At 36.2% G+C, this 19,185-nt stretch overlaps 4 protein-coding genes across 4 annotated transcripts in view; 1 reads left to right on the forward strand and 3 right to left on the reverse strand.

Moving 5' to 3' along the window:
- LOC109580324 (shootin-1-like) overlaps positions 1 to 8,295 on the reverse strand; it is an 8,531-nt gene extending 236 nt beyond the window's left edge. Inside the window, exons 1-19 of the mRNA XM_019993357.1 lie at positions 7,989 to 8,295; positions 7,601 to 7,653; positions 7,396 to 7,477; positions 6,551 to 6,645; positions 6,407 to 6,499; positions 6,290 to 6,341; positions 5,958 to 6,097; positions 5,698 to 5,773; positions 5,504 to 5,598; positions 5,254 to 5,400; positions 5,122 to 5,185; positions 4,937 to 5,014; positions 3,872 to 3,982; positions 3,162 to 3,209; positions 2,966 to 3,001; positions 2,855 to 2,915; positions 668 to 711; positions 105 to 197; positions 4 to 53 (exon numbers count right to left, since the gene is read on the reverse strand). Of these exons, the coding sequence (XP_019848916.1) occupies positions 4 to 53; positions 105 to 197; positions 668 to 711; positions 2,855 to 2,915; positions 2,966 to 3,001; positions 3,162 to 3,209; positions 3,872 to 3,982; positions 4,937 to 5,014; positions 5,122 to 5,185; positions 5,254 to 5,400; positions 5,504 to 5,598; positions 5,698 to 5,773; positions 5,958 to 6,097; positions 6,290 to 6,341; positions 6,407 to 6,499; positions 6,551 to 6,645; positions 7,396 to 7,477; positions 7,601 to 7,653; positions 7,989 to 8,295 (1,725 nt within the window). The remainder of the gene's footprint in view (positions 1 to 3; positions 54 to 104; positions 198 to 667; positions 712 to 2,854; positions 2,916 to 2,965; positions 3,002 to 3,161; positions 3,210 to 3,871; positions 3,983 to 4,936; positions 5,015 to 5,121; positions 5,186 to 5,253; positions 5,401 to 5,503; positions 5,599 to 5,697; positions 5,774 to 5,957; positions 6,098 to 6,289; positions 6,342 to 6,406; positions 6,500 to 6,550; positions 6,646 to 7,395; positions 7,478 to 7,600; positions 7,654 to 7,988) is intronic.
- Positions 8,296 to 8,537: 242 nt separating this feature from the next.
- Positions 8,538 to 10,154, reverse strand: LOC100637449 (nanos homolog 1-like). The gene has a single exon (XM_003384248.2). The coding sequence runs from the start codon at positions 9,855 to 9,857 to the stop codon at positions 8,997 to 8,999; it is 861 nt and encodes a 286-aa protein (XP_003384296.1). The 5' UTR covers positions 9,858 to 10,154; the 3' UTR covers positions 8,538 to 8,996.
- Positions 10,155 to 10,218: 64 nt separating this feature from the next.
- On the reverse strand, positions 10,219 to 14,175 carry LOC100637575 (enolase 4-like). Its single transcript, XM_019993377.1, has 10 exons — positions 13,986 to 14,175; positions 13,808 to 13,936; positions 12,612 to 12,879; positions 12,476 to 12,535; positions 12,052 to 12,356; positions 11,773 to 11,931; positions 11,222 to 11,347; positions 10,904 to 11,144; positions 10,648 to 10,730; positions 10,219 to 10,583 (listed from the first exon to the last, which is right to left on the reverse strand). Exons 1-10 carry the CDS (start codon positions 14,130 to 14,132, stop codon positions 10,428 to 10,430), a joined length of 1,674 nt encoding a protein of 557 aa, XP_019848936.1. The 5' UTR covers positions 14,133 to 14,175; the 3' UTR covers positions 10,219 to 10,427.
- Positions 14,176 to 14,199: 24 nt separating this feature from the next.
- LOC100637701 (cilia- and flagella-associated protein 58-like) lies at positions 14,200 to 18,556 on the forward strand. The gene is made up of 21 exons (XM_003384250.3): positions 14,200 to 14,225; positions 14,278 to 14,403; positions 14,449 to 14,813; positions 14,869 to 14,941; positions 14,987 to 15,070; positions 15,134 to 15,223; positions 15,283 to 15,387; positions 15,439 to 15,582; positions 15,629 to 15,782; positions 15,843 to 15,925; positions 15,978 to 16,070; positions 16,118 to 16,228; positions 16,681 to 16,767; positions 16,831 to 16,974; positions 17,028 to 17,167; positions 17,216 to 17,388; positions 17,448 to 17,565; positions 17,613 to 17,724; positions 17,814 to 18,038; positions 18,089 to 18,222; positions 18,267 to 18,556. Exons 1-21 carry the CDS (start codon positions 14,220 to 14,222, stop codon positions 18,382 to 18,384), a joined length of 2,685 nt encoding a protein of 894 aa, XP_003384298.1. The 5' UTR covers positions 14,200 to 14,219; the 3' UTR covers positions 18,385 to 18,556.
- Positions 18,557 to 19,185: the final 629 nt, after the last annotated feature.

Here is a 19,185-nt window from a genome sequence, read left to right on the forward strand (position 1 = left end):
GACATTACCACTTCTTATTGATGCAATCATACTAGCCATCGGATCAGCAGGAGCTGTAGAATAATAATAATAATAGCAAGAATTATGCTAACAGGCACTTTTACCTAAAGGTTTCTTTTCTTCTACTTTAGCTTTTCTCAGTTTGACCTGTCCACTACGTATGGATGCCATTACATTAGCCATTGGATCACCACCAGCTATAGAAGAGAAAAGAACAAAGGAATCATAGTCAAAGTAGAAAGAGAGAAGTTACACACACTCTTGTATCAGTACACAAAGTAATTTGTAGCAATACAAGTAAACATCTGTTAGCACACATGCTATGCACAAGTGAAGAAGTACTAAGTAGTACAAGCATTATGGATTATTAAATATTAAAGAATTTCAAAACAACAATATTGACTGCTTTCATCTAAAATGGCTCAGAAAAAATTTTGATACACAAAATTTAAGAACATTTGAACTGATTTTGATCAAATTTGGATTATTTAAGAGTTCTAAAAGTTGCTTCAAAATTTTGTAAGAAACTATTTTAAATGTAGTACACAGTATTTGATTGAAAATGGCTAGGAAAAATCTCTCTCTATTTATATTACTTCTTGTGATGCAAGTACAGTGCACTTAGAATTAATTAATAATTATTATAATTATAGTTTTGTATACTTACATGATTCTTCTGGCGATTTTTCATCTACAGAAGCTTTTTTTAACCTGAGAGAAACAGAACAAAAATTTATGACAAAATATTTGAGTCAATAATATTTGTGATCAAAAATGAATGAAGAATTCTCATTGTTCTGATACAGATCAATAGTCTGAAGCCCAACATAGTGAACAGGTACATATACTTACAGTATAGTACAGTATATGTATGTGTTTGTACACCCCTGCCTACAATATAGGCAGGGGCATATCTAGAAATTTGTAAAGGGGGATGCTGAGGGCATTGAAAGCACACCACAATTTTGGCCACAACCCCTTTTTACGGCAGTAAAATGGCAATTTCCTTCATTTTCGTGAATTATGGGTGGGGTCTAGATAATTTCAAGCATACTGGTACTTCTCATTGCTTTTTAAAGCACTGGGAACTGCTGAAATCATGATCAGGGGGCTAGATAATTTTATTAAGAGGCTTGGTAGTGGTGCAAGAGTCCAGGACTTGAGTGTTTTTTTCTGAGCCCAGCCATGAGGGGGGTGCTCAAGCCCCGTTAGCCCCCCTGGATACGCCACTGGCACAAGACAACTTGTGGTCAGACCTTTGATGTGAGCTGTTGCCTCAAGTAGAGAGTCCTAGTTTTTGGCAACAAGTTGCTTGACCACATATTGGACTTAGATTATTATTTTTTAGTTATGTTTGAATAAGCAGCATGCTCAATGAGCTGACAAGTATGGCTTCTGGAGCAACTTTAATTTCATAAAAAGTTCAATTTTGATCAGAATCAGCTCAAACTTTCTACACAACATAGGTGTATGTATCAGAGAAAATTTAAAAATAAAAATTCTCTCCTTTTTAATTTTGGCAAAATTTGACCAAACAAGGACTTCGGCCCAATTTTTAAGTGACTTCTAAAATTTATAAAAATCCAAATTTGGTCGGAATCAGCTGAAACTTTCTACACAACATACATGTCAGTACATGTATTATGCATCAAAAAAAGTATATTTTTTCCTTTTCAATTTTTGAAACAGTTTGCCCAAGTCCTGTACTACTATATACCACATAAATTTCATAGTACACAATATAGTACAAGTATAAAAATTCAAAAAAATTAATCTTGGTTAGAATCAGCTCAAAATTTCTATGCAACACCAATAACATGCAAAAAATTAAAAAATGTACTGGAAAGGAGCTGAATCCTGTGATGCTAATATTTTATGATTTATATTATTAATGCCATAAGCCAGGAAAAACATTTTTAAAAAGTACGTGTATAAATTTCTAAAAATAATAAGGTGTTACCTTATTTTAAAGAAGCCACTTATTTTTAAGTAGACAATTTTTTGTAATTTGTTAATGGTACTGATTTAGCGTGTATTAATTTTTTCGCGATTTTGCTCTTTTTTTCCCAATTAACTGTTAATAAACCTTAATTATTAATAAATGCAAGTACTAATTTTTGTGATTTTAAAGCCACTCGCAAAAAACGCAAAAATTAGTACTCACAAATAATAGTGATCTTAAGGTACATTTCAGTTCAGTGGGTACTGTAGTTGGCATTTCTGATATGTTGATTGATTTGGTCATGTACCATTGAGAATGCACATAGTGGTTTATAATGGTGGTTTCTACTTTGGTAATGGCTCACCAAATTCAGCAAAATTTACTCTTCCAAAATTACCAGCTACATGTACATGTACTTTGGATTTCCTACAAGATTTAGTATCATGCTCAGTCTGGAAATTTCTATAGTATGATTCATTGTATTTCACAAAAAATTAATAGAAAATTCAAATTTTTTATTTTAAAATTATTTTTAATTTTAAAAGTTTAAGACTATTCCTCAACATTGATTTTTAAAATTGCTCCAAAATTTAGCAAAGAACCCTGTACTACATGTATACATAGACAATATAGTTTTAAAAGATATTTCACCAAAAATGAATAGGAGAAAAATTTTCATTTTAATAATTTTTTTAGATCAGATACATCTGTATCTAGAAGACATTGTGTAGAAAGTTTGAGGTGAGCCGATCAAAATTGGATTTTAAAAAATATTCCAAAAGCCATGTACCATATTGCAGTGCTTATGCTAACTTATGTCGTTTATATAGTTAGCATGTATTGTGGGAAACCTGTACATTACATAATAGCAGATTTCAAGGGTCATGTATGATCATGATAAAAGATCCTTACTGTACACTGGCCAGTGATGCTCCGAGAGATGGTAAAGGAGGAGGAGCAGCTCCTGATCCACCTAATAATGAACATCATGAATGACAATACTTATTATAATTAATGAATTACCAGGTGGGGGAGGGGGAGGAGGTGGGGGCGGTGGTACTAAAAATAGAACAGAGAATCACACTAGAGATCACATAATCACTTACTTCCTGCTCCACCAGGAGGAGGAGGAGGAGGAGGGGGAGGAGGGGGAGGGGCTCCAGCTGCTACTAATAATTATTAATAACTATAATACTTATAATAATTATAGGGTCCTTACCTCCTGGAGGTAGAGGGGGAGGTGGTGGAGGGGGAGGAGCTCCACTTCCTAAAAAAATAAATTGTGTTGTTAGGAATGAGCTGACTTGTCTTGCTTTCACATAAACAAACAATTAACTTTCAATTTCATAACAATAAACAAAAAATAATACTGTATGGCAGGTTATTTTTGTGGTGCTTTATTTTTGTGGTTTTGAAGCTTAATTACCATCAAATTTAAACCCACAAAATCATTAAGTGCCATACCCTAGCTTTAGAGGCTATGTAAGTTGTCAACCATGAAAATTAAAACCACAAAGTGACCCATAAAATAAGTAGCTGAAATACATCAAATATTGTATTTTTGTATTCAGTAATTTTATGATTATTACTCAATAGAATTTTAACTGCCACATATTAAGCAAAAAAGGGTTGGGGGTTGGCAGAATCACAGTATTCATTGTTCACAAAATTTTTGTCACAAAAATTTTTGGCAGATCTACATGATAAATAGTTTTTTATGTTTGTTGCTCCACGTTTTGAGAAGTACACACACGTACAGTACATGTACAAATGGCAGAGTCTATATGATAGTTGTTAATGTGCAATGTACATCTAGCTATAAACAACTTAATGCAGTTATTTTTCATTTTAGAATAAAAACAGTTTCTATTTACTTAGTACGTACAAGCACACTCTCATAAACAAACTGATAACTACAACTATTAGTACCTGGTGGAGGAGGGGGAGGGGGAGGAGGAGGAGGAGGAGGACCTGATCCACCAGAAGGTAATGATGAAGCTGCTTCCTTTAATTGAGACACTTGTGCCTTCAACTCCTCAACTAATAGAGAGACAGAGAGAATGAGTGATGGAGTGTAAACATAAAGAGACAGAGAGACAGGAGGAGTTCAACTGGATAAGAGTACATGTAGTTTGTGGGTTAATGTTACACAACACTATTTAGATAATATCTTATTGTACTTTATAAAATCTCAGTGCATTATATTCAATAGCAAAAGATTAATGCTATTACTTTTGCTTAAATGTTTATGCTAAGCAGCATGCAGACTCTTGTCAGTGAATTTTAAAGTTGTTGACAAAATACCATAGTACTACTACTATACAGGGTATTTTTTCAAAAATTGCTGGAGAGAATTTTTCATTTTTATAATTATCTAATACACATGCATGTTCTTGTGCTGTATGAAAATTTTGAGCTGATTCTGATAAAAATTAGATTTTTTTTACAATTTTCACAAGTTACTCAAAAATCAAGCCAAAGTCCTTGTACCAATTTTAATCATGATGTACATGTACCAATTAAATTCCCAAATTTTACCAAAAATGACTACGAGAGAATTCTTCATTTTTATAATTTTTTGCCGATACATATACATGTTCTTGATTGTGTAGCAAGTTTGATCAAAATTGAATGTTTTATGAATTCCTAAATTTGTCCCAAAGCCATGTACATGTACTATTGTAGTGCTTGTCAGCTCATGAAGTATGCTTTTAGCTTGCTTAGCAAGCTTTTTGGGAAACCCTGAAGCTGCTAATAGCCTAAAGACTAAGCCAAGGAGAAAGCTACAGGTCAATACATGTACATATACATGCATGAAAGAGTTCACACGCAACCAATAAAATGATAATCGACATGTGGTGTCCCCCATTACTATCAATATCATTGTAAGGTATTATTTACAAATATGGAGCTATTATACTCAGGATAAAGATGCCAGCTTTGGCTTCTATTATACTTAGTCACAGTCACTCTGTCTCTTTCTTTCTTCCTCACCTTCTGCCTCAGCAGTGGCTGCCCTTTGTCCTTCGGTATCCAATTGGCTTGTTAATAATCTCAATCTCTCGTCAAGTTCTATAGAAACAATAGAACAAGATCAATTTTATACTAGCTGTGTGATGCAATATGTCATTAACTAAATGATGCATAATGTGATGCATAATAATATCATGTCAACTAACGTTGGTTCTCTTCTGCTAGAGATGATTCCTGAAGTAAAGCAATCTGCTCCTCTAACTCTTTAATCTATATTAACACAAATAAACAAAATAAGGTACACTCAGCTACTAACACATGTACATGTATGTACATACTTTCACTTGACTATTTTGCTCAGAATCGCTTAGTTTCTTTTGAAGTGTTTCAATTTCCAACAGAGCATTTGTTAATTTATCATCATCAGCAGCTGCTGACATTAATGCTGTACTTTGCCTTTGCAATGTCTTAAGACTAGTTTGTAACTACACGAAAGGAGAGAAAGAGAGAGAGAGAGAGAGAAAAGAAATAAAGTATAGAGCAAAAGTAGCTGATCAGTAAAACTAAGTGACTATTTCTCTCCATTACTTTATTAGCTTTGCTTTCAGCTTCTGCTCTTGCTGCCTTCTCTTCCTCCAGTTCTATGCTCAAGCCCTTCATTTGATCAATTGTTAGCTGAGACACTATTAGCACAAAATACATCATAATTCAAATTAGTAGCAGCAGCTGCTACATGTACACAGACACAATCTACTCAATGTGAACATATGTCAATCCATTACTTGTTTTTAACTGCTCAAATTCGGCCAGTTGTGCTGCAGTAGGTCTCACCATTAGCTCCTCTTCTAGTCTAGTACACTGAAATAAAATAATAATAGGAACAACAGCTGTAGCATAAATATTAAGAATTCAGAAGCCATAATGTGCATATACATGTACATTGTACATGTACACATGTACATGTACACATGTACTTACAAGTACCAATCATTACTACATACTGTACAAACATTTGTATAGTGTTTACTTTACATAGACATACTTTCTCTGTTGTTTGTGTCAGCGATGCTTTACTAGCTTCAAGTTCAGACTGAGTGACCTGTAACTTCTTTTCACTTTTCTGAACTCGTTCCTGGAGGACAAGCAGTTCTTTCTTCACTTCATTCAGTGCTTGATCAAGATCTATAAATAAAATAAGTGTAAAGTCATAATAGACTATATTATTCCCATTTCCTTCAATGTATGCATGAATACCGAAAGTGATTACTAATTATAAATTCATAATTAAAGACATACAATACATTAGAAGCAATAGCTATTCTTTAAAGTTATTAGCCAAATAAAATTATCATTCAGGAAACTTGAATGACATACCTTCCTTCTCTGTAAATAGTTTGGAGTTTTCTGTTGTCAATTCATTGAGTTGCTGTAAGATGAAATATGTTTTCAGATTATCAAGATTCCATGTCATTCATGTTTTGTATCACTCACCGCTAGCAGCTTCTTGTGATCTTCACCACTCGTACTAGTAGCATTGCTAAGAGATGAGGTAGCTCTCTTTAGGATCTTGTTCTCTTGAGACATCTAAAAAGAGACATGCAGTAAATGAGTAAGGATAAACAAAGAGTTCTTTACCTCCATTGCCATTGTTTCTGCTCTTTCTCTCATTTCCGTTTGTTCTTCAAGGTCCTGGGTCAGTTTACCATATTGATCAAAAGCTTTGGCAGAAGCTATACGGAAATAATTATAGCAAAAACAATCATTATACTCCACAAATGTACACAGTTATTACTGATGCTTTAATCGCACAATCAATAATAACATCACTAGCACTAGTAAACACACATCATGAATAGGCTAATTACTTATTGGATAGGTCCATACAACATGACAGTGCAATTCAAAAATTTGTCACAGAAAATCATAATGTTATTTTATCAGAGTTACAAAATCAAGTACACGTAAAAGTTTAAGAAAGTGTACCAAGTGTAATACCAACTGAAGTGATTGTGTTTATGCGTCACACCATTCTAGCACTACTTAGGCAACATATCAACATACATGTATTCATCAGATGTACATGTATAAGCCCAAACAAAGTTTGGAGTTATAAAGATTGTATGTGATTCTAAATAGGATGCAATGTCTATACTTAGTGATAAAATAAGCATTCACTGTTTTGCAAGCAAACATAGCACAATATAGCTCTATACCAGTATAAACATACACACATGTAATGGCAATGTGTTGTGAGTAAATGGTCTGTTCGCTTAGCTTTTATAAACAGACCATTATGCAAAGATAGCAATACATCTCTTTCTCTATACATACATGCACAATTAACCATTCAAAATAACACATTTAATAAGGTAATTTTCATAAGAATATTCAACAAAAATCTTAAGCATCAATTGTATAAATCTTTTGGACTATGCATGAGTACATGTACAGTACATGTATTTGTGATGAGGTTTATTTACTTTCTCTGAGGTTTTCCAGCTCATCTTGTATAGACTTGAGCTGGCTTTGTGCCTCTATCCTTGCCCTCTTCTGCTCTTCTACCTGTAGAGAATTACCAGTATTAAGTCAGACAGTGTTATTATTATTAACTTGCTACAGTAATTTCAGTAAATTAATGTTACTCTCAAGACAATAGTTATTCTAGGATATGCCATACCCACGAACCTGCTTTAGATTCTGATCGTGTCTCTGTCTCATTTGATCAAACTCAATTAAAGCTATATAAGAAAGAAAACCATTATAGTAACAACTAATAGAAAACCCAAGTAAGGCCATCACACACACACACACACACACACACACACACACACACACACACACACACACACACACACACACACACACACACACACACTTGTGTTATAATTGCATCATGTAAAGGATGAAAAGAGTACTTAGCATGTATTGTATGGCAAAATTGCTACCAGCTGCTTTCAAAGAACAAGCAAGCTAGGCCTAGGTAGCTAGGTCAGAGGGGCAGCCACTCCTCCACTGTGTCTATCAATGTCGATATATCACAGGCTCTCCCTCTCTGCTCTAACAATCCTCTTACCTTTTCTTGCAACAGATTTTAAAGTCTCATAATTTCTATCAACAGTCATATACTTCATTATCACCTCCTCCTTTCCCTGGCTCCCACCATTTGGAGGAAGACGAGGAGCACTGCTGCTACCAGTCACTGCCCCATTCTGTTGCTGCTGGTAAATGGAAGGAGGATGCTGTACTGGAGCTGGTCCTGTGATGCTGCTCTGCATATCCAAAGGCTGGGGTAGGGGACGGTGTTCTAAACTTTTTTGTCTCGGAGGAGGCGGTGGGGGACGGTGCGGTCCCCTGATATTATAAGCTGCCGTTGTTGACATTTGCAAGCTAAAAACGATAATCCTTGCAAAAAGGAAACTCTCTCAAGCAACAATATCCTGTGTAATAAATTATCTCTCTTCAGCAGCTCCTCTTCTTGAGCTGCCTCCTCCCTCAGGCCCTAGCTTATTAAAGTCATTAGTGGGCGATAAAATCAAGGGCGGGAACTGCCGGGAAGAGTACTGCGCATGCGCGAACAACGCCCAAGCTGAATAATGAGGTGGCAATTTTTTCAAAAATTAAATTATTTTTCATGAGAAAATTGATAAGTGTTTAAAGACTTAAGACATAACAATTCTATAATAATAATTAATGAATAATATATAATACAGTTTGTTTGAATATTTAGAGCTGTAGTTTAAACTATTAATAACATCAAAATAATAATAATTTGTGAATTATTATGTTATTAACAAAGACTGAAGAGACAATAATAAATTTTGATAATAATAATTAGTGAGAGAGAGAGATAATAATTGATTCTAAGCCTGTATTTAAGTCGGGAATTCAAATTAATCAATATAATTAGAGAATATTATTATGACTAAAGAGAGACAAGGAAAATAATATGCTACTATAGCAAAAATAATGAGAGAGAGGGAAAGGGTTTAAGGGACATGACAAATAAACCTATTTTAGAAGTGCTGCACCAAATTAAGTAATGCTAAGGGCTGCCAATGTGCATAGCTGGTAGAGATGAGTTTCATTTCTTACGTGTAATGGTGATAGTGGCACGCTTCATCTGACTGGCAACGGTGGAGACTTTGCTTGCTTGGTTGTTCTCAGGGCAATACTTAATAGTATGCGAGAGATCACCATTAGCTCCGCAGAGAGGGCAAGTGTACGCACGAAGGACTGGGCAGGTCACTTTCCCTTCAGAGTCCTTGAGACAATGGCTGGTGTAGAAGCTCTCGCTTTCTCCATTATTCCTGCAGAAGACACACACTTGCTGCTTCACTGGCCTATTGGGGACTCTCACGCTTAAGCTCCCCCTCTCCAAAAGGGTGGAAGAAGAGACTCCATTAACTCCTACACCTGCTCCTCCTCGGTTAGTCTGCTGTTGCTGCTGCTGTTGGTGGTGGTGTTGGGTTTCAATGGAGTGGTGGTGTTGGGTTTCAATGGAGTGGTGGTGTCCAAATGCAAGGAGTGCATCATCAGACTCACCCATAGCTCGGAAAAAGTCAGTGGGGGTGGACGGATAGCTTCCAATGCCTCCATTCATCATCCCTCCATAAAACTCAGAGCTACCGTCACTGGAGTCAGGGGCGCTACCACCAGTAGACATGGAGAAATCCGAAGAAGATGCAGCAGAGCCCAAGCTGTCACGCCTTTCCCTAGAGTTATTGTTGTCGGAGATGGAGTGTTGATCTCGCATGCTGGATACGATGTTGAAGAGGCCAAAGTAGTCGGTGAACATGGAGAATTGATCCATCATTGGCTCCATCCTGCTGGTGTGCGAGCTAACGGGCTCTTCTTGATGGGCTGTAGAGTTATGGGTGCTGTCAGCTGGAGCAATGTTGCTGCTGCTTTTTGAAATGGCGCCAATCTGCAGAGCTTTAAGCATTTTATACTCGTCTTTCTAGTGCTACAAAATCAGCTAGCCTGCAAACTTCTTTAGGAAATAACTGGGAGAGGAATAGAGGGCAGAGCAAGTCTTGAAAGAGAGCGAGCGTTCACCAGTTTTTGCCTCTCTTCAACTCTGCAAAGTGGGCGTGTTGTGATAGAGATGCAGCTGAAGTATATTCACACCTCACAATACGCCCAACCATGAATTGTGGTAAAATGGGCTGGGAGGGTTGCCTGATAAACTCTATGGAGAAGGTGTTTCTTTTGCAGTTCACTTCTCCCTCTCTTGAGAGAATAATGCAATAAAAAAACTACAGGCAGCTTAGAGAAATTGCAATACCAATCCTAATTGCAGTGAATTCAATCAAGCCATTGACCAGCTATTTACTATAATAACAATACATACAATTGAGCTATTTGAGGAAAGACTAACACAGAGTGCACCTGTTTCGATATTTGATGCATCATAAAATTAATTATAACACATAAGAGTTTAAGTGATAACATTGGCCAAGAGTCAAAATATGCACTAATATACTTGATTCTTATAATATTTATGTAATTAGCACTATGATTCGACAGGTATCATTAATAGTGATGAAGGCCCTAGGAGTTTGAGTGACTCCAACTGCCCTTGTACCTGGATCAATCTTGAAATGGACATAGCAGCTGTTACTCCTGTGGGTGCTCCGACTTTTATTAGCTTACAGCCTAGAGCAACAGCCTGGATGAGTAATGAAGGGAATATTGCACATAGAGAGGATGTACTGTATGACCATAAAACTAACCAAATCAACATCAAAACTGAGACTATCAGATGTGAATGAGGAGGAGGGCTGGAGAGAAGAGAGTGAAATGTGAGAAACACGACCTATATCACGATGCATAAGAAAAGAAACAATGATAAATTATTGATAATACAAAATCTCAAAATGGACATGTAAACACATCTACCATGGTTTTATTCATGGTCCAAAATTCATGGACCTGGAATGTTTTTCTACTAGTGTGGTCCCGTTGGGTCCAACTCATAGTTACAATTACCTTTTAAGTCATCAGCTTCATCAAAACACTCACTGAGTGTTTTAGTGTGACTGGAAGAGATGAACCCTGAGTTAATGATAGATAGAGAATCAATAGACTCAGTCTCCCCTTCCTCTTCTTCTCCTTTCGTATCTTTCTGAATAACAATTGTAGCAGATGCAAGGCCTAGTAATGCATTCTCAGCCATAAGGAGACACTGCTCATTCAGCTGCTCTTTCAATGACTGCCAGCTAGCAATGTCCTAATAGATTAGAATGTACATACAAATTGACATATAAAATGAGCTCTGTGTGTGTGTGCTTGGTGGGTGATTATTACATTAGGGTGGAGTGGGTCAATGAATCCTCCTATCCAAGGATAGGCACTGGTTAAACTGATACACACATTAACAAGCTCATCTCCAGTCTTCCACTGCCCAGTAGATAGCTCATATTTCCTCTTATCCTGTATAAAGTACAAGTGTGTACTAAAGTGTGACTTAATTATGATACTAACAGACAGTTCTCACTTAGTGAAATGTGGGAACACCACCAGACCTCTCTCCAGGGCTGGTGGGAACAAAACCACTCAAAGTCATTCCTAGCGGTTCTCACCCCTCGTTGGATTTACACATGCACTAAACAAGTCTGAGCACGAATGTACAAACATTATTATAAGAAATCAATAAGAAGCAGGAGCAGGAGAAGAAGCACATGGAGTGTGTAATAATGTACAGAGCCAAGGCAGCTGCTGATGGTAGGATAAAGGAACAAGACACAGGTGCTCGTTGCTCTGACCTTTTCTCAACACAGAAAAGGAGGTTGAGCAGGTTGATTACGTGTACATAGACTAAAATAACTTGATTTAACTATAATAGTATTTTTCTATACCTCATCATACATTGATTCCCCTCCAACATCTAAATAAGCTAGGACTTCATCCTTCAGTGTTACACCAGCACTGGCACTGGCTTCTTTGATCAGATCCATTAACATCTCTGGTTTATCACAAGAAAAGTAATAAGCACCGCTCTTAGACACAGGAGCAGGCTAAAGAAAGGGAGGAGAGAGAGGAGATTAAGGGAGAGATGGAGAGGAGGAAAGAGATAGGAAACAAAGTGGGAGAGAATGAGGCTACCAGTAATATCATTATGTACACCACAAACTCACCCCCTTTGTCGATAGAGTGTGTCCCATCTCTTTATATACATTCATAATGTTCTTGAACCCAGTCATCAGTGATGATGAAGGAGATGGCAAGAGATACACTCCACGGATCCTAAGCTTTCCCAATCCACCTGCGACTACATTGAACAAAGGAAGGGGGAGAGAGAAGGTTTTGCTGGATGTGGTGCTTTTGTTAAATGATTGGTTTAAAGATAAGAAGAGAGGTTGGTTTGAGAGGAAGGCAAGAGAGAGAGCAGCTACACGTGACACGGCAGCCTTAGAGCTAGGATGAAGTGTGATTCCATGATCTAAATGAAATTGATAATATCAAGTATGTGTGTAATATCTTAAATATTTCACACTCCCTCTCTTTCTATCTCTCTTGATTCTCCTCCCCACCAGCACCCCCCTCTTCAGCATGCAATACCTTGATTAATGACAGCGTTTAATTCAATTTGTGATTTCAAGTCTAACTCAGAGAGTATCACTGCATAGAACAATAATGAAACAATGAACGAACCTCTTACTATTATTATTGTTATTATCATTATTATTGCTATTACCATTTAATCTATTGACAGTCTCTAGGTAAGGAGGGGTAGAAGCCTCTTTAGTTTTCTCTTCTACCTCTTCCTTCTTTGCCTCCTCCACCACTGCCTCCTCTTCTTTAACTGGGAGTGCTTTAGCTTCTTTAGACTCTTTACTCTTGTCTTTGGTCTCTTTAGTGTCTTTGGGATTAGTCCCCGAGGGAGGTTTGCTCTTGCTTCCACTCCATTTCAGCTCACCATCATTTTTAGGCCAATTCAAGTCATGAGCATAAGTACCCACAGCCTGTTGAGAGACAGACAGAGACAGACAGAAGATATTAAATGCCATTCTTATCACTGGAGGGTGTTTTAGTTATCATAAAGAAGAGAGAGAGTTGACATACACTATTATACCAATGGAAATGAAATCAACTGTACAGTATAAACTACAGGCAGCAGCTCCTCATTAGTTACACCCATTATTCCCAACCACATTAATACATACACAATGCCCTAATGTGTTCCAGGAGGCTGAAAATATGTGGCAAGTGTGTTTGGACAATAATCAGGTTTGCATTATTAACCTCTGGCCTCACACTATTGTCAGCACCTTTTGTAATTATGCCAAGGGAATTCCACCCGATAGCACAATAAGCCACTTTAAGCTGAAAATGAAAAGTCCCTGTGCTATAGGGTCTTTGGCAAAATTTTCACCAAAAAATAACCAGGAGTAAATTTTTTAATAATGTTTCCTGATACATAAATTATACATGTACATGTTCTTGTTCTAATGTTATGTAGCAAGTTTGAGCTGATTTTGATCAAAACTATTTTTGCTAAAAAATCAGGCCAAAGTCCCCATGACGTCAATAAGATATGGGATGGTTAAGGCTGAGATAATTTAATGGATGACAACTTTCTATGGAGTAACTGGACTAACATAGAAAGCAAGCTGTAATAAAGAATCTGCTGCACACTATATAATTGTATTAAATGCTTAGCAAACAATTATTCTTTTCTCTCACCAGCTTTTGTAGCTTCAAAAAGCTCCAAACCAGTTGAAATGAAGCAGTTTTAGTTAGTTGCTATTGAATATTACCATCAAAAATAGCAACCAATTATCACATGTGGGCGGATATCATAACTGAAAGGTAGCTATTTTCTAGTTTAAAATTAGCAATTGCAACACACATATTACTATACTATTACTAAATTATCATTATTATACATACTTTAGAGACTCCATTTACAATGCAGTGTAGAGTGAGAGAGAGTGACGGGTCTCCATTGCTGTCCAAAAGCTCAATAGCTTCAATGGAGGAAACTGTAGGATCATTAGAAAGTGTATGAAAATACTCTGACTGAGAGAGGGAGTATAAAACACTAATATAAGAATATTCATTAGTTCACCATGTATCCATACATGTCTTCTGGTGAATCAATATACATCTTGTTGAGCAACTTTTCCAGAGCTCCAGTAGCATCATGCTGGCTGTAATATTCAACAGCTTTCTCCCTTAACTCTCTAGTGACTCTCCCTCCTCCTTGCTCTTGCATTTTCCTTTTCTTTAAGTTTTAAAAGATGAAGAAAATTTTATTAGCCACGTGATCTAATAAAGTTGCTATGGTAACATAGGTTGACTAATGGAGGTAAGCTAGCAGTTTGGAGGTGCAAGCTCACACTATTTTAACCAAATTTTAGGAACAGGAGACTAAAGCCCCTCCGGAGGAGGCTACCAAGGATACAGATTCTGCAAGTGGCGATGGAGAGAGCAAGGACGTTCGGGTAGAAAGCACCTTTGAAGAACTGGAAAAGGAATTTGAGGAGGTGAGCCATTATAAGTGATTATGATAAACATGCAAACAACTGCAGGTGCTGCAAGAGATGGTGGGAGATGGGAGTTTGGGCAAATTCAAAACAGAGTATGAGAAACTCCACAAAGCACTCATAAAATCACACGAGAGCGAGAAGCGCTTAATGCTACAATGCCAAGAGCTAAATGCAGAGCTTATTTCAAATGCATCAAAAGTCACTTCAGCTCTAAAAATCACCCAAGACGATAAAGCAACAATATCCTCACAAAAGCAAGAGATAGAGAAGCTGTGGCGTGCAGTGGACGATGCACAAGACAAAGAAACCAAAACTCACGAGACTATACACCAACTCAAACTTGAGAACATCAGCTTGAATAAGCTCATAGAAAATGGAGCTGGATTTGGCCCAGCAATGCAGGAAAGGTTTGTAGTATACATGTACATACATTGCATAAACTTTGTATCTCCTTGTATACAGTATGAAGGCTCTAGAAAAAGAAAAGGAGGAGCTTACAGTAGAGAGAGATGAGCAAATGGAGGAGATTAGTGCTGTAAGCTATAGAACTCACATTACTATATAATTCTCTTTATTATAGCTGCGCACAGAACTCAGTGAATTAATGGAAAAACGAAAGGAAGCAGAAAACGAAAGAGAGTCAGTTGAGCTAAAAGTCTTACAGGTATACACATGATATAAAAACAACAAAACTATTGACAATAACCCCTTAACTTAATTTCTGTAGTTGCAAGAAGAAATAACAGCAAAGAACCAAGAAATAGATAGAGATAGTCGTCGAAAGGCAAAGCTAGAGAAAGATTTGAGAGGTGTACAGGTATAGTGAGAGTTCACATGAATAGTATAAATATTGTATAAATGTATTTGTATTAATAGGCAGAAGTTGATAATAAAGTAGAAGAGATTAAAGCTAAGCAAGCACAGCTGAACAAAGCACATGAAGATTATGCAAAGGCCGAGCAAGTATTGAAAGACACACAGGTAAGACTAAAATAGGAAAAAAAATTTGTTTATTTACTTTCGTCTTTATAGAAAAAGTACGAGAATTCTGTGAAGCAAAACGAAGCACTCGAGGTTATGCTTGACAAGAAAAAAAAAGAATACGACCAAGAGGTGAACAGGAATGAAGAACTGGCTAGACAGAATTCAGAACAAATAATGGAACTAAAAATGAAAGTAATACAAATCATAAAATCATGAGAAATAATCTAATAATGTGTAGGAAGAGAGCATTAATGAGTTTAAGCAAGAGATAATGAAGATTAATAAGATACGAGAAGGACTGCAGAAAAAACTCAGAGAAATTGAAGAACGAAAAGCTAATGTGGAGGCAAATAGAGATTCATTGATGCAGCAAATAGCATCAATTGAAAAAGGTACCATAAAACAATTATAAACTAGATGTACATGTACATATATCGCCCACTTTTTAATAGAACTGGAGCAAGAACGAAGGCAAGCAGAATCAGAGAGACGGTCTTTTGATGAATTATTAAGAGAAAGAGATATAATCAGCAAAGTAATGATAATACTCAATGCATCCATTATTATGTACATATTTGCTTTTTTAGTCACTGCGCAAGTCAGAAGGATCAGCTGAGAGACTAGAGCATTTAATGAAAATGAAAGAACAAACAATAAAAACGCTGCAACATGAAATCACAGTAAAATTAATGCTCATTTGTGCTATAAGGTTTGTGATTAAATGTAGAACTTTAAAGAAGAAGCTAAGAAGCAAAGGAGCCTGTTACTGCAGCTAGAGAAGGAAAGAGACAAATATGGCAAAGAATCAACAGATGCTACGCAAAAGTGCCTCCAGCAGGTAAAACATACATACATGTAGTTATGTGTGAGCTGTTTTCAATTAAAATTTTAAAACCGTCAAAATATAAGCATACATATAGGTTACACTTTTTCTAAATTTTTGATCCACTTACATGGATGCATGTCGGTACAATGCTGAAATTTCTAAATAAAGTTTATACATACATGTACATGTACGCTATGCATGCATGTACATGTACATATACATGTACATGTACATGTACATGTACATGTACATGTACATGTATTGATGTTATTATGCCATGTAGAAAGTTTGGGGTGATTCTAGCTAACAGTTTTTGAGTTACAACTTACAGCCATTTAAATAAGTATACCAGTTCTGAAAATATCATGGGCTAGCGCTATAGACTAGCATCCCTTGGCTCAAACAATAACCTAATTGCTCAGCAAAAGACTATTAAAATCATGTGTATCCTTTGATGTCTCTAGATGGAAGAGGTAAAGAGGAAAGAACTAGAAATGCTCCAGCAGAAGAAGCTAATTGCAGAAGCTCAAAACAAACTGCAGCAGCAAAAGGTAATCACATAGCGTACTACTGTACCCTGCATGATTAATGTATATGTGTGTATACTTGTATAGACATTGTATGAAGCAGCTAGCAGTGACAGGAGTCTGTATAGCAAACAACTGATTGAAGCCAGAGATGAGATCACAGACATGAAACGTAGAATAAAAATACTCTCACACCAAATTGATCAACTAAAAGAAGAAATAGCAGCCAAGGTATCTACATGTATAGTAAGAGGAATAATGTTTATATTCTGATCTTTTAAAAGGATGGGGCAATGGTTAAAGTGAACGCTGACCTTATGCATCTTGAGAGAGAAAAGGACAATCTCAGTGCTGAGATATCAGGCAGGAAACAAGAGCTTGAGGCAGCTAGGCAACTACTGGAGAATCAAAAAAATGAAGAAAAGTGAGAGAAGGAGCTAGAGAAAGAATTAAATAAAACTTTCTTAATTAGGAAATTACGTAAAGTTCTAACGGAAGCAAGCACAGAATCAGCAAGACAAAAGAAAGAATTAGAGCAAGTTATTAATGAGAGAGACATACTAGGAACTCAAGTGATACGACGCAATGATGAACTCTCACTTCTCTATGAGAAAATAAAAATACAGCAATCAACACTTGATAAAGGTAGAAGCAATGCAACTTATTAACTTATCACTTTCACTGTTGTTTGTACATGTATGTAGGAGAAATACAATACAAGAGCAGAGTAGAGGACATTAGGATATTAAAATTAGAAATTAAGAAGCTGAGGAGGGAAAAGGGTCTATTGACTAAAAGTGTAGCTAACATTGAAGACTTAAAGTAAACTAAAGCCTCCCACTTATTCAATACTCATACTGGCTGTATAGGCGGGAGCTATGTCAGTGCCAGAGAGAATTATTGAGGGAGAGGACTAGATGCAAAGCTATTGAGGAAGAGCTTGAGAATCCAATCAATATACACAGATGGAGAAAACTTGAAGTAAATATGCATCTATCATTTACATACACACATGTGCATGCATTGTACATGTACTTAAATGCTAACACTCATTTTAAACTAATCTACAGGCAAGTGATCTTGGTACGTACGAGATGATACAAAAAATACATACACTCCAGAAGAAACTGATACAAAAGACTGAAGAGGTAGTAGAGAAGGAGTTACTGATTCAAGAGAAAGAAAAGCTATATATGGACTTAAAACAAATACTGCAGAGACAGCCTGGACCAGAGGTAGCTGAACAACTACAGATCTATCAACAAACACTAAAAGAGAAAACAAAACAAATGAAGGTTGGTAGCATGAAAGCTCAGTAGTTTCTAAACATGCTTTATCCTTGCAGAGCATGGCCAGTGAATTGAACATGTATGAAACACAAGTTGCTGAGCATAAGATGGACATAGACAGGCTTGAGCGAGAACTACAAGAAGTTAAAAAGAAGTACTACCTTCAAAAGAAGAAAGAACATATACAAAAGTGAATACTTAGTAATGTTGATGTTTAATATCAATAATGTTCAGGGAAAGAGAGAGGATGCTCACTAAAGGTTTAGCTCCCCCAGTAATTCCAAAAGCAACCACCAATATGCCACGTTTCACTGGAGGGGGTTTCAACCTTAAACCAAATGTTCTTGCTTGAATATTTTTACGTGATAATACACAATATTACTTGATATTAATAACTTTGTAAGATAGCATTTTCATATTAATTAATTATGATTACTTATATTTTTAATTTTTACTTTTTAATTTTTTAATTTTGCTTTTTTTCAAATTTGTATAAATACAGTATTAAAGATCTTTAAACACAATTTATTTTAAAACTACCGAGATACCCGTTGTTTGAGCCAAGGTTTCCCACAAAGCATGCCAAGTGACAAACCAGCATGTTTCATGAGCTGACAAGCACTACAATAGCATTTAAAGCAACTTTATAAATTCATAAAATTCAAATTTGAACAAAATCACTTTTATGCAACACGCCAGATAAAAATGGAGAATTCCCTGTTGGCAATAATTTTTGACAAAAATGCAGAGCAAATTTTTGAGCAACTTTAAAATTTCATTAAAAAATCCAATTTCAATCAAAATCATCTCACAACATAAGTTAAATATATTAGTGAAGAATTCTCTCTTAGCCATTTTTGATGAACTTTGGCCAAAGTCCCTGTACTAAATTTAGTACATGGTGTTTGGCCCAATTTTTAAGCGACTTTAAAAATTCATTAAAAAATCCAAACTTGATCGGAATCAGTTCAAACTCTTTACACAACATGGATACATGTATATGCACCAGAAAAAAAAACAAAAATACTCTGTACTAGGGGCTTTGGCCCAATTTTTGAACAACTTGAAAATCTAGCCTACTGAAAAGAAGATGCATGAGTACTACAGTATGCCAAAATCCTGTGAAAAACCTTGGTTGAAGGCTGGAGCTCTC

Source organism: Amphimedon queenslandica, unplaced genomic scaffold (genome assembly GCF_000090795.2).
Source record: "Amphimedon queenslandica unplaced genomic scaffold, v1.1 AMPQUscaffold_13496, whole genome shotgun sequence".
Lineage (NCBI taxonomy): Eukaryota > Metazoa > Porifera > Demospongiae > Haplosclerida > Niphatidae > Amphimedon > Amphimedon queenslandica.

Coding starts and splice junctions, on each gene's coding strand:
- LOC100637449 (XM_003384248.2), bottom strand. CDS start 9,857: ATGCTTAAAGCTCTGCAGATTGGCGCCATTTCAAAAAGCAGCAGCAAC.
- LOC100637575 (XM_019993377.1), bottom strand. CDS start 14,132: ATGCAAGAGCAAGGAGGAGGGAGAGTCACTAGAGAGTTAAGGGAGAAA. Junction 13,937..13,985: donor AAGACATGTATGGATACATG/GTGAACTAATGA, acceptor TCCCTCTCTCAG/TCAGAGTATTTTCATACACT. Junction 12,357..12,475: donor AAACGCTGTCATTAATCAAG/GTATTGCATGCT, acceptor AATTTCATTTAG/ATCATGGAATCACACTTCAT.
- LOC100637701 (XM_003384250.3), top strand. Junction 16,768..16,830: donor ACAAACTGCAGCAGCAAAAG/GTAATCACATAG, acceptor ATACTTGTATAG/ACATTGTATGAAGCAGCTAG. Junction 18,223..18,266: donor AAGAAAGAACATATACAAAA/GTGAATACTTAG, acceptor AATAATGTTCAG/GGAAAGAGAGAGGATGCTCA.